General features: G+C 42.7%; 1 protein-coding gene across 8 annotated transcripts in view; it reads left to right on the top strand.

Moving 5' to 3' along the window:
- The window catches only part of LOC121579517 (kelch-like protein 13), a 98,800-nt gene that overhangs the window by 47,087 nt on the left and 37,130 nt on the right, over positions 1-14,583 (top strand). For 6 of the 8 annotated variants that reach the window (XM_045224439.1, XM_041894161.2, XM_045224440.1 and 3 more), the window contains 2 exons: positions 10,316-10,457; positions 13,310-13,442. In XM_045224439.1, the coding sequence (XP_045080374.1) occupies positions 10,316-10,457; positions 13,310-13,442 (275 nt within the window). Of the gene's footprint in view, positions 1-7,024; positions 7,057-8,762; positions 8,908-10,315; positions 10,458-13,309; positions 13,443-14,583 lie in introns of those variants that run through there. The other 2 variants (XM_045224444.1, XM_045224445.1) reach the window with 2 other exon arrangements.

The raw sequence follows: 14,583 nt of genomic DNA, 5'->3' as shown, positions 1-14,583 counted from the left end.
TTTCTTGTTGTTGGCCACCAGGTTTGCACACATCTCAGGAGGGATTTTGTTCCACTCCTCTTTGCAGATCTTCTCCAAGTCATTAAGGTTTCGAGGCTGACGTTTGGCAACTCGAACCTTCAGCTCCCTCCACAGATTTTCTATGGGACTAAGGTCTGGAGACTGGCTAGGCCACTCCAGGACCTTAATGTGCTTCTTCTTGAGCCACTCCTTTGTTGCCTTGGCCGTGTGTTTTGGGTCATTGTCATGTTGGAATACCCATCCACGACCCATTTTCAATGCCCTGGCTGAGGGAAGGAGGTTCTCACCCAAGATTTGACGGTACATGGCCCTGTCCATCGTCCCTTTGATGCGGTGAAGTTGTCCTGTCCCCTTAGCAGAAAAACACCCCCAAAGCATAATGTTTCCACCTCCATGTTTGACGGTGGGGATGGTGTTCTTGGGGTCATAGGCAGCATTCCTCCTCCTCCAAACACAGCGAGTTGAGTTGATGCCAAAGAGCTCGATTTTGGTCTCATCTGACCACAACACTTTCACCCAGTTCTCCTCTGAATCATTCAGATGTTCATTGGCAAACTTCAGACGGGCCTGTATATGTGCTTTCTTGAGCAGGGGGACCTTGCGGGCGCTGCAGGATTTCAGTCCTTCACGGTGTAGTGTGTTACCAATTGTTTTCTTGGTAACTATGGTCCCAGCTGCCTTGAGATCATTCACAAGATCCTCCCATGTAGTTCTGGGCTGATTCCTCACCGTTCTCATGATCATTGCAACTCCATGAGGTGAGATCTTGCATGGAGCCCCAGGCCGAGGGAGATTGACAGTTATTTTGTGGTTCTTCCATTTGTGAATAATCGCACCAACTGTTGTCACCTTCTCACCAAGCTGGTTGGCGATGGTCTTGTAGCCCATTCCAGCCTTGTGTAGGTCTACAATCTTGACCCTGACGTCCTTGGAGAGCTCTTTGGTCTTGGCCATGGTGGAGAGTTTGGAATCTGATTGATTGATTGCTTCTGTGGACAGGTGTCTTTTATACAGGTAACAAGCTGAGATTAGGAGCACTCCCTTTAAGAGTGTGCTCCTAATCTCAGCTCGTTACCTGTATAAAAGACACCTGGGAGCCAGAAATCTTTCTGATTGAGAGGGGGTCAAATACTTATTTCCCTAATTAAAATGCAAATCAATTTATAAAATTTTTGACATGCGTTTTTCTGGATTTTTTTGTTGTTATTCTGTCTCTCACTGTTCAAGTAAACCTACCATTTAAAATTATAGACTGATCATTTCTTTGTCAGTGGGCAAATGTACAAAATCAGCAGGGATCAAATACTTTTTTCCCTTACTGTATATATTATTATTATTTCTGTATAATTTTTATATACACTGCTCAAAAAAATAAAGGGAACACTTAAACAACACAATGTAACTCCAAGTTAATCACACTTCTGTGAAATCAAACTGTCCACTTAGGAAGCAACACTGATTGACAATAAATGTAACATGCTGTTGTGCAAATGGAATAGACAACAGGTGGAACTTATAGACAATTAGCAAGACACCCCCAATAAAGAAGTGGTTCTTCAGGTGGTGACCACAGACCACTTCTCAGTTCCTATGCTTCCTGGTTGATGTTTTGGTCACTTTTGAATGCTGGCGGTGCTTTCACTCTAGTGGTAGCATGAGACGGAGTCTACAACCCACACAAGTGGCTCAGGTAGTGCAGCTCATCCAGGATGGCACATCAATGCGAGCTGTGGCAAGAAGGTATGCTGTGTCTGTCAGCATAGTGTCCAGAGCATGGAGGCGCTACCAGGAGACAGGCCAGTACATTAGGAGACGTGGAGGAGGCCGTAGGAGGGCAACAACCCAGCAGCATGACCGCTACCTCCACCTTTGTGCAAGGAGGAGCAGGAGGAGCACTGCCAGAGCCCTGCAAAATGACCTCCAGCAGGCCACAAATGTGCATGTGTCTGCTCAAACGGTCAGAAACAGACTCCATGAGGGTGGTATGAGGGCCCGACGTCCACAGGTGGGGGTTGTGCTTACAGCCCAACACCGTGCAGGACGTTTGGCATTTGCCAGAGAACACCAAGATTGGCAAATTCGCCACTGGCTCCCTGTGCTCTTCACAGATGAAAGCAGGTTCACACTGAGCACGTGACAGACGTGACAGAGTCTGGAGACGCCGTGGAGAACGTTCTGCTGCCTGCAACATCCTCCAGCATGACCGGTTTGGTGGTGGGTCAGTCATGGTGTGGGGTGGCATTTCTTTGGGGGGCCACACAGCCCTCCATGTGCTCGCCAGAGGTAGCCTGACTGCCATTAGGTACCGAGATGAGATCCTCAGACCCCTTGTGAGACCATATGCTGGTGCGGTTGGCCCTGGGTTCCTCCTAATGCAAGACAATTCTAGACCTCATGTGGCTGGAGTGTGTCAGCAGTTCCTGCAAGAGGAAGGCATTGATGCTATGGACTGGCTCGCCCATTCCCCAGACCTGAATCCAATTGAGCACATCTGGGACATCATGTCTCGCTCCATCCACCAACGCCACGTTGCACCACAGACTGTCCAGGAGATGGCGGATGCTTTAGTCCAGGTCTGGGAGGAGATCCCTAAGGAGACCATCCGCCACCTCATCAGGAGCATGCCCAGGCGTTGTAGGGAGGTCATACAGGCACGTGGAGGCGACACACACTACTGAGCATCATTTTGACTTGTTTTAAGGACATTACATCAAAGTTGGATCAGCCTGTAGTGTGGTTTTCCACTTTAATTTTGAGGGTGACTCCAAATCCAGACCTCCATGGGTTGATACATTTGATTTCCATTGATAATTTTTGTGTGATTGTGTTGTCAGCACATTCAACTATGTAAAGAAAAAAGTATTTAATAAGATTATTTCATTCATTCAGATCTAGGATGTGTTGTTTAAGTGTTCCCTTTATTTTTTTGAGCAGTGTATATATACAGTGCATTCGGAAAGTATTCAGACCCCTTGACTTTTTGCAAATTGTCTTACTTTACAGCCTTATTCTGAAATGGAATAAATTGTTTTTTTTCCCTCATCAATCTACACACAATACCCCATAATGACAAAGCAAAAACAGGTTTTTAGAATTGTTAGCAAATGTATTAAAAATGAAAAAACTGAAATATTACATTTACATACAGTCAGGTCCATAACTATTTGGACATTGACCAAGTTATTGGACAGTGTAAGAATTACAGCACTTTTTATATGTGGTCCCCCCCTTTTTAATGGACCAAAGGTAATTGGACAATTGGCTGCTCAGCTGTTCCATGGCCAGGTGTGTGTTATTCCCTCATTAGTTCATTTACAAGTAAGCAGTTAAAAGGTCTAGAGTTAATTCCAAGTGTGGCATTTGCATTTGGAATCTGTTGCTGTTAACCCATAATAAGTCCAAAGAGCTGTCACTGCCAGTGAAGCAAGCCATGATTAGGCTGAAAAATCAAAACAAACCCATCAGAGAGATAGCAAAAGCATTAGGTGTGGCCAAATCAACTATTTGGTACATTCTTAAAAATAAAGAACGCACTGGTGAGCTCAGGAACACCAAAAGGCCCGGAAGACCACGGGAAACAACTGTGGTGGATGATTGAATAATTATTTCCCTGGTGAAAAAAAACCCCTTCACAACAGTTGGCCAGATCAAAAACACCCTCCAGGAGGTAGGCGTATCTGTGTCAAAGTCAACAATCAAGAGAAGACTTCACCAGAGTAAATACAGAGGGTTTACCACAAGATGTAAACCATTGGTAAGCCTACAAAACAGGAAGACCAGATTAGAGTTTGCCAAAAAACATTTTAAAAAGCCTGTACAGTTCTGGAACAACATCCTATGGACAGATGAGACAAAGATCAACTTGTGCCAGAATGATGGGAAGAGAAGAGTATGGAGAAGGGAAGGAACTGCTCATGATCCGAAGCATACCACCTCATCTGTGAAGCATGGTGGAGGTAGTGTTATGGCGTGGGCATGTATGGCTGCCAATGTATTTATTGATGATGTGACTGCTGACAAAAGCAGCAGGATGAATTCTGAAGTGTTTACGGCTATATTATCTGATCAGATTCAGCCAAATGCTTCAAAACTCATTGGATGGCGCTTCACAGTGCAGATGGACAATGACCCAAAGCATACTGCGAAAGCAACCTAATACTTTTTTAAGGCAAAGAAGTGGAATGTTCTGCAATGACCAAGTCAATCACCTGACCTGAATCCAATTGAGCATGCATTTCACTTGCTGAAGGCAAAATGCCCCAAGAACAAGCAGGAACTGAAGACAGCTGCAGTAAAGGCCTGGCAGAGCATCACCAGGAAAGAAACCCAGCATCTGGTGATTTCTATGGGTTCCAGACTTAAGGCAGTCAATGAATGCAAAGGATTTGCAACCAAGTATTAAAACTCACAATTTAATTTATGATTATGTTTGTCCAATTACTTTTGAGCCCCTAAAATTGGGGGACTATGTATAAAAATGGTTGTAATTCCTACACGGTTCATACAATAATTTTGACAAAACCCTTAAATTAAAGATAAAAGTCTACACTTAAAGCACATCTTGATTGTTTCCTTTCAAATCCATTGTGGTGGTGTACAGAGCCAAAATGAAGCAAATTGTGTCACTGTCCAAATACTTATGGACCTGACTGTAAGTATTTAGACCCTTTACTCAGTACTTTGTTGAAGCACCTTTGGCAGCTATTACAGCCTCGAGTCTTCTTGGGTATGATGCTACAAGATTGGCACACCTGTATTTGGGTAGTTTCTCCCATATCTTCTCTGCAGATCCTCTCAAGCTCTGTCAGGTTGGATGGGGAGCGTCGTTGCACAGTTATTTTCAGGTGTCTCCAGAGATGTTCGATCGGGTTCAAGTCCGGGCTCTGGCTGGGCCACTCAAGGACATTCAGAGACTCCTGCGTTGCCTTGGCTGTGTGCTTAGGGTCGTTGTCCTGTTGGAAGGTGAACCTTCGCCCCAGTCTGAGGTCCTGAGCGCTCTGGAGCAGGTTTTCATCAAGGATCTCTCTGTACTTTGCTCCGTTCATCTTTCCCTCGATCCTGACTAGTCTCCCAGTCCCTGCTGCTGAAAAACATCCCCACAGTATGATGCTCCCACCACCATGCTTCACCGTAGGGATGGTGCCAGGTTTCCTCCAGACGTGACGCTTGGCATTCAGGCCAAAGAGTTCAATCTTGGTTTCATCAGATCAGAGAATATTGTTCTTATGGTCTGAGAGTCTTTTAGGTGCCTTTTGGCAAACTTGAAGCGGGCCCTCATGTGCCTTTTACTGAGGAGTGGCTTCTGTCAGGCCACTCTACCATAAAGGCCTGATTGGTGGAGTGCTGCAGAGATGATTGTCCTTCTGGAAGGTTCTCCCATCTCCACAGAGGAACTCTGGAGCTCTGTCAGAGTGACCATCGGGTTATTGGTCACCTCCCTGAACAAGGCCGTTCTTTCCCGATTGCTCAGTTTGGCCAGGTGGCCAGCTCTAGGAAGAGTCTTGGTGGTTCCAAACTTCTTCCATTTAAGAATGATGGAGGCCACTGTGTTCTTGGGGACCTTCAATGCTGCAGACATTTTTTGGTACCCTTCCCCAGATCTGTGCCTCGACACAATCCTGTCTCGGAGCTCTACGGACAATTCCTTCGACCGCATGGCTTGGTTTTTGCTCTGACATGCACTGTCAACTGTGGGACCTTATATAGACCGGTGTGTGCCTTTCCAAATCATGTCCAATCAAATGAATTTACCACAGGTGGACTCCAATCAAGTTGTAGAAACATCTCAAGGATGATCAATGGAAACAGGGTGCACCTGAGCTCAATTTCGAGTCTCATAACAAAGGGTCTGAATACTTATGTAAATGAGGTATTTCTGTTTTTGATTTTTAATACATTTGCAAAAATGTCTAAACCCGTTTTCTCTTTGCCATTATGGGGTATTGTGTGTAGATTGATGAGGACAATTGTTTATTTAATCTATTTTAGAATAAGGCTGTAACATAACAAAATGTTGAAAAAGTCAAGGGGTCTGAATACTTTCCGAATGCACTGTGTGTGTGTGTGTGTGTGTGTGTGTGTGTGTGTGTGTGTGTGTGTGTGTGTGTGTGTGTGTATATATATATACAGGTCCAGTCAAAAGTTTGGACAAACCTACTCATTCCTCATGAAGTTGGTTGAGAGAATGACAAGTGTGCAAAGCTGTCATCAAGGCAAAGGGTGGCTTCTTTGAAGAATCTCAAATCTAAAATATACTTTGATTTGTTTAACACTTTTTTGGTTACTACATGATTCCATATGTGTTATTTCATAGTTTTGATGTTTTCACTACTATTCTACATTGTAGATTGTAGTCAAAATAAAGAAAAACCCTGGAATTAGTGGGTGTGTCCAAACTTTTGACTGGTACTTTTGACTGGTACACACACATTTTTGGGAGGGAAAAAATGCTTTCAGTGTAAACTTAAGACTAAACCAAATAGAAAGTATGTAGAAAAGAAACTGGACCTATTTATATTTTTATAATAGCCTAGCTATAGCTCTTTGAGAACAAAAAAAACAAAACAAAAGCCAAACAATGAGGCCCCCCACAAATTTGCTTTAAAACTGCAAAATGTTCTCTCTGCTGCCAAGATGATATTTTTTACTTATTCTTTGGTCTGTGTATGTTTTTTCACCACTCAAACCTTATTGTGTGTCACGACTCAAGACACCTCAGTTGGTATGTCACAAAGTAAAAAAGTTTGGGAACCCCTGCCATAGGTCTAAGGCACTGCATCTCAGTGCTTGAGGCGTCACTACAGACCACCTGGTTTGATTCCAGGCTGTATCACAACCGGCCGTGATTGGGAGTCCCATAGGGCGGCGCACAATTGGCCCAGCGTCGGGTTTGGCCGGTGTAGGCCGTCATGGTAAATAAGAATTTATTCTTAACTGACTTGCCTAGTTAAATAAAGGTACAATTAAAAAAATTATTGAGCACCAGTATTACTTCATCAGGTTCGGCGTGGAGAGCCGAATGTGGCAGATGAGGAGGTGAGAACACCGCTATGATTGGCCTGAGAGGGGCACCAACCAAAGCAAGTCGTGTCATTCTGTCACAATCCCAATGAGAGCATGGCAAGGTCTTCTGCCTATGGAATATGGAACGGCGTTTGGGTCTTTGCGTGTCAAACAAGATACAAGTCAAATAACACTATTTGACGCGTCAAATAACACTATTTGACACGTCAAATAAGCTTGTTGACCAATCAAGACTTGAAGATAACTGCACGTCACATAATAATTTAACACATTCATTAATTTTTTACGTAGTTATTACACATTGATTACACTATCACTCGTATTTCATATGTCACAACGATTCACGGATACGTATTCTATGACGCTGGTAAAGTTTTGTCTCGCGCACCTGCCGCTGCCGCACGAGTGCAGACACACTTCCCCAAGCTCTGGACAGTGCTGGTCATATAAAAGCTGGCTAGATGATGGATGCAAACAATGTTCTTCCCCAAAAACATAGCAAAACGACATCTGTTTCAGTAGCTATAGTTAGCTAGCTAACTTTCTAGTTAGGTGTCATCATCTAAAATACCCCTAATTTATTAGAAGGTTCTTATTTGATTAATGGTGGTCGGACCCACCTATGTGAAGCTAGCCACAGTAAGGATTAGCCACAATAGTGGAATTTGCCTTCAAAATAAAAGTATCTAAATGAAAGTGATGCAAATGAATACAAATAGTGGAATCATGCCATAATAGAATAGATCGTGCTAAACGAGGTTGGAATGTTCTTATATAAATTCAGCAAAATACAATAATTTGTTAATTTGACAAAAATCTGTTGAAGTCACACTGGATGTATTAAGACTTTAGAATTGCATTGGGGGCATACTTATTTCACTGTACATTTTAGTCATTTAGCAGACACTCTTATCCAGAGCGACTTACAGGAGCAATTAGGGTTAAGTGCCTTGCTCAAGGGCACATTGACAGATTTTTCACCTAGTCGGTTCGGGGATTAGAACCAGCGACCTTTCGGTTACTGGCACAATGCTCTTAACCACTAAGTACCTGCCGCCCCATGTACAGCCGTACCTATGGATTGTCGATCAATGACATGGGGTATCAGTCTACTCAGTGACACCAAAATAACATTTGCGTCGCAGCTCTTATTGTGGGACTCTGAAACCACTGAATTGAGCCACATTTATTGCACCAGTCACTATTCCTGAGGAAAAACAATACAACGTGGATGTTTTGGAGTCTGATAACTCCGAGGGGGGTGTTGGGAAAAAAGCTATTGGGTACTGAGTAGACTGATACCCCATTTAATTGATACGCAATCCTTAGGTAAAGCTGTACAGTGCAATATGAATGTCAATAAAAAAAAATTTGACATGCACAATAGGCTGACAATAGGCTGACTAGGGAGGTGATTTCACAGTCACAGTCCCACGATAAGAGCTACGACGCTAATATTTGTGTAAACTCTTCACAGTTGTGTTCTGTGGGTGTCACCGAGTAGACTGATAACCCATTTCATTGCTCCACATTCCAACCTTGTTTAACATTATTTGGTCTAAATATGGCATGATTCCACCAATTGTAACCTTCTGCATCACTTTGAAAGAGGGACTCTTACTTTGAAGGCGAACCGCAAAGTCCACTATTGTGGCTAATCCTTATTGTGGCTAGCTTCACAACACAACCCGGTCCGGTCAAGCTTTACTAGCCAGATTAAGCTAGCTGGCTGCTTATAACGTTAGCTTTGGGCAACATGGTTAAGTACCTGGCTACCTAGCTAATACTTACTCACTTCCTAAATCATTGCTAAAACTATTGAAAATGACTGCAGTTTCTACTGGTCGCATTGGTGCTAGCTAGGTAACGTTGCCAAACTAGAGCTAGCTAGCTACCCCAGAAGTTGCTAATAACATCAGTATCAAAGATATTTGCCTCTTTTTTTTTTTTCCTGCTCGTTTGATCCTGATCTTATTTCAAATGCTCACACAGACGTTTTCCCATTCGGTCGAACAAATATTGCCTTATTACCAACGCGGTATTGTAAACACATCGTTGGTGGCCGGTGTGCTTTGTTTGCAGACTTTTGTTTGTACAGCTTTGATAGTGCTACTGATTGTAGTGGTGGCGCTTGGCTTGCACGTCGAAATTCAGCACACACAACATTCTATAATAGAATTGTATTATTTGACGTGTCAAATTAAAAGCTTATTTAACGCGTCAAATAGTATCTTTTTTGACACGCAAAGACTCAAACGGCGTTCCATATCTGCAATCAGAATCAGTGATTGCAGTTTCTGAGGCACAGAAGGTTGAGGTTGCATATTTACTGTTATTTGAAGTGTGAGCATTGTAATTGTCAGGTGATGGGAATAGTGTCTTGAGACACAGAGTGACATTTTGGAAGAGTAGCAGGTGACACGCAGGGAGGGGAGAGGCGGGGGATGTTTACTCTTAGCTAGTAGCTACCTTTGCCTTGTTTGACTGCCTGTCCTTACTTCCCTGTATATAAGCACAATTCAGGTGTACGTGTGTGTGAGCGTACTTGTGTATTGTTTGGTGTTCATGTAGACATTATAAGATGCTGGGAAATCATGTTCTATGTGCCTGATTAGGATAACGCAAATGTCTTAGCTAAGCTCTCCCCTTGTTGTGCTGTGCAAATGTCTTAGCTCTCCCCTTGTTGTGCTGTGCAAATATCTTAGCTAAGCTCTCCCCTTGTTGTGCTGTGCAAATATCTTAGCTAAGCTCTCCCCTTGTTGTGCTGTGCAAATATCTTAGCTAAGCTCTCCCCTTGTTGTGCTGTGCAAATGTCTTAGCTAAACTCTCCCCTTGTTGTGCTGTGCAAATGTCTTAGCTCTCCCCTTGTTGTGCTGTGCAAATATCTTAGCTAAGCTCTCCCCTTGTTGTGCTGTGCAAATATCTTAGCTAAGCTCTCCCCTTGTTGTGCTGTGCAAATGTCTTAGCTAAACTCTCCCCTTGTTGTGCTGTGCAAATGTCTTAGCTAAACTCTCCCCTTGTTGTGCTGTGCAAATGTCTTAGCTAAACTCTCCCCTTGTTGTGCTTTGTATTTATTTACATTTTCCTAAAACCCCTTTCCTCAGCCGCTGTGCATGTAGCATCAGAAATTCTCAAGATTCTCTCATCATGTAGGCTAGTGAATCAATGAGTTTATTTTAATGTAAATCCGTGCTTGTACTGCATGATTGTGAGCTAAATGTCCCTCTCCCTCTTCTCTTTCTCTTTTTCCCTCCCTCTGCCTTCCCTAAAGATCCCTCGTGGAGGACGACGACCCTCACATGAAAGTGTCGCTGGGGTGTGGTGACATGGGCATCTCTGCCCACCTACAGGCTTCAAAAACCGGAAACACTCGTTTCTTTACGAGCAACACGCACAGCTCAGTAGTCCTTCAGGTGAGTAGTAGTGGAGGGATATAGGAGAGAGACAGAGAGATGGTGCTGCTGAGGAGGATGTACAGATTGATCAACCTCATAAAAGCCATAATGAAATATGCCAGGATGATTTTCATGTTCCTTCAGAAGTCCTGTGATTGATTGAAATGATAGATATACAGGCAGGTCCATAAATATTGGCACCCTTAATAAGGATGAGCAAAAAAGACTGTATAAAGTAATTAAAATACTGAGCTATATTGAATGCTAATGTTGTTGTTGTAAATTATATATATTATTATTTTATACTATTACAATTGCTCAGTGAAATAGATTTTGTTTAACAAGTAATTAAACAAGATTTCAAAAAGAGAGGGGTCAAAATTATTAGCACCTTTTCTAAAATGTTTTATGAGATTGGAGAACACTTTGGGAGGGATCTTAGACCATTCCTCCATACAGAATCTTTCTAGATCCTTGATATCATGAATCTGCTCTTATGGACTGCCCTCTTCAATTCAAACCACAAGTTTTCAATGGGGTTCAAGTCCGGAGACTGAGATGGCCATTGCAAAATGTAAATTTTTCTGGATCAATTAACCCTTTCTTTGTGGTTTTTGATGTGTGCTTGGGGTTATTGTCTTGCTGGAAGATCCACTTGCGGCCTCCTGGCAGAGGCAACCAGGTTTTTGGTTAAAATGAGATTTTATGGGAAAATGTCTTATTGTTTACACTGCCATTTAAAAAAATCTGTTTTCCATTAAAATGCTAAGACAAATACATACAATTCCACATGAAATCACAATGCAGCTGCAAAGTTTACCAGGAGGCTGACACTTGGCCGCAAGTGGATCTTCCAGTGCACATACAAATCCACAAAGAAATGGTTAATTGACAAAAATAAAACGATTGCAATGGCCATCTCAGTCTCCGGACTTGAACCCCATTGAAAACCTGTGGTTTGAATTGAAGAGGGCAGTCCATAAGAGCAGACAAAGGATATCACGGATCTGGAAAGATTCTGTATGGAGGAATGGTCTAAGATCCCTCCCAACATGTTCTCCAATCTCATAAAACATTTTATAAAAAGGCTGTGTCGTTATCCTCGCAATGGGAGGGTGCTAGAGTAATGAAGATATGCGGTGCCAATACTTTTGACCCTTATCTTAAAAAAAAAAAAAAATAGATTACTTGTTAAACAAAATCTCATTACCTGACCAATTGTATTAATATAAAATAATATAATTTCCCAATTTCTTTTGCATACAATATAGCTCAGTATTTGTATTTATTTTATGCAGTCGTTTTTTGCTCATCTGATAATAATTATGGACCTGACTATGTCTGTATGGCATCTGAAACTTTGCCAGACAAAGGAATGACTAAGGGCCTTTACCCAACTCAAAAAATATCTGAACACAACAAAAAACCACACAAATGGCCCTTAGTTTGTTTCAATCAGGTTTTCTGTTCAAAATTCTATTCTAAAACACATTGCCGGTAACAAAAAGTTGTTCCTGTGCAGATCTTCAACGATGTGCAGCACCAATCATACTCATCTATCTCAAACAATCTCGTCTAGGCTATTTTGTGCAGCTCTTAATCACACTTTGTTTCTCCTTCACGCTTGTAACCTTCAAACACTGCACACATTTCTTCCTTTGATCTATAAACTATTATGGAATTCGTACAATTAATGTCAAACTTTTTATAAGCACATCAGGGTTTAGCCTTCACTATCCCGTTTAAAAACCAACCAACGTTATAAAAATGTGGTCTCCCACTAATCACTGGCACATCTAAAGTCAGGATGCAATGCGCGTGGAGGGCAAAGCACATAAACAATGGAATAAATCAGATCAGGGTCGTGCGTGCGAGCTGTCGTAAGAGATAAGACTTGTCTTTCAAACCTATTCGCTGCAATTGATAAGGAGAATGATCAGTGATTCACTGCGGAGGAAGGGAATTATGTTCTAAGATCATTGAAAACTGTTATGTTCTCTACAAAGAGTTGTCAAACTGATATCTTTTATGAAGTTGCATTAAAATAATGGAAATGACTGTTCCCTCTAGTTGAAATGGCCTACTTTTTTCATCGCACTCATAGAACGAGATGTCTTCTGCATATGAGGAGATAAAAAGAAAACGTGATGACAATTGAAATGGAGATTAAATCCTTTATATAATTTATATAGGCTAGCTAGCTGTAATTTGAAGGGGACGACGGAGCGATGGTAGTGACTCCTGCAGTGCAGACAGACAGTGGCTCAGCGTGTTGGGCTCCAGCTGTTTGATGACGCATCAGTACCAGTGGGCCAGTGAGTCCGGCTCCTTGCCCTGCCTTTTCTGCTTGGCCCATGCCAGTCTCAGTCCACACGTGAAGGTCGTCACAGAGAGAGGGGCCGCCAGGCAGGAGCTGGCAGAAAGCTACTGGACTCATCAATGTGTGACCTGTCCACACTGTGTGTACTCCACAACCTGTCAGTATGATGGAGGTGTGTTGTGTTGACGTGTTGTTAGGCAGAGTGCTTCTAAGGTCCCCTTCAACAGTGTAATAGCCTTTTAACTGGTGAATAGTTTTTATACCTGCTGTTGAAGTGTGTTGAAAAAGTTTTAGGGACACAGCACTGGCTGAAATTATTTGCAGGCAGGTTGTCAAGAAACGGGAACACTTGGGGGGCTGTGTTTTTCTGTTTGTCTTTTCATGTAGTGTTTGAGTTAGACTAATCCAGTCTCAGTGTACCAGTCTGGGCAGGCCTTATACCAATGAGGCCATGGTCTGGTTCAGGACAGATGGTCTCTCCACACAGGACACAGAGCAGCTCTCTAACAGGCTGGTCTCTCCTCTTTCTCTCTCTCCCCCTCCCTCCCAGGGATTTGACCAGCTGAGGATAGAGGGATTACTGTGTGATGTCACGCTGGTGGCGGGGGACGGAGACGAAGCCTTCCCAGTGCATCGCGCCATGATGGCCTCCTCCAGCGACTACTTCAAAGCCATGTTCACAGGTAAGCCATTATGCCTCCATCTCTCTCACCGCCTCTCACTGACCCACAGCAGCACGGGATGGGACGTCCGCATACTGTGTTTAATGTTGATTAACAGACTGAGTAATCAGAGGATTTGCCTGCTTGTCACGCGTCCGTCAATCAATCTCTACTCTAGGGCTCTGCAGCTCTGCAGCTGATAGCATTGTGTTGTCTGGTTGTTGCGTAAAATCTCTCTCTGATATGAAAGAGACCCAAAGTGCTCCTTTAAGCACAGCGTGAATCCTCCAGGATTTGAGATGCTGCTTTTTACTTTCCCTGTCATCTTTACATTCTGACAAGCTACCTTACCTTGAATTAGACATGGTCCTTTTCCCCAGGGGTTAAGGTTTTGATTTGCCTTGTGCTTTTTGAAAAATAATAAGGTTTGCTTTTCACAAGATAACACAACTATTGCATTCATCACTGAGGTGGCCCTGAGGTTGTTTAGAAATGTGCTTTCTTTTATTTTACAATACCTGGGAAATCAATTCAGTGATAAGCAACGATATTCCGCTTTTTGTTTCTTATTTTCTGTATTTCTGTTTTTCGGTATTTCATCTTGTTGTAGCTTAGTAACTGCCTCACTGATGACGCAAATATACATTACTTGGATAGATGCAGTGAGAGGAAGACTATCCTTCAACAGTTAGGCAGTTTCATATGTCCTCTTCTTAACAATCCAAAATAGTACAGCCTCAATACCTGTAAGTGGTTATTAAACAGATATTTGGTACAATACCCATTTCAATTAATATATTCAATTTAGCAGACGCATTGGGGGCATACTTATTTCACTGTACATTTTACATTTTAGTCATTTAGCAGATGCTCTTATCCAGAGCGATTTACAGGAGCAATTAGGGTTAAGTGCCTTGCTCAAGGGCACAGCGACAGGTTTTTCACCTAGTCGGCTCGGGGATTAGAACCAGCGACCTTTCGGTTACTGGCACAACGCTCTTAACCACTAAGCTACCTGTCGCCCCATATATAACATGTACCCGTGGGCTGCCACTCAAAAATAAAAAATAAAGCAAGAGATACATAGAGTTTAAAGTAATAAAAAATTCTGTATAAACAGGAAAAGAAAACAAAAAAGTGGGCCTCCACCCCCAACCTCCCA

The sequence above is a fragment of the Coregonus clupeaformis genome, chromosome 13 (assembly GCF_020615455.1).
Source record: "Coregonus clupeaformis isolate EN_2021a chromosome 13, ASM2061545v1, whole genome shotgun sequence".
Taxonomy (NCBI): Eukaryota; Metazoa; Chordata; class Actinopteri; order Salmoniformes; family Salmonidae; genus Coregonus; species Coregonus clupeaformis.
Note: the sequence above shows the minus strand (reverse complement) of the source record. Positions and strands in the feature narration are given on the sequence as shown.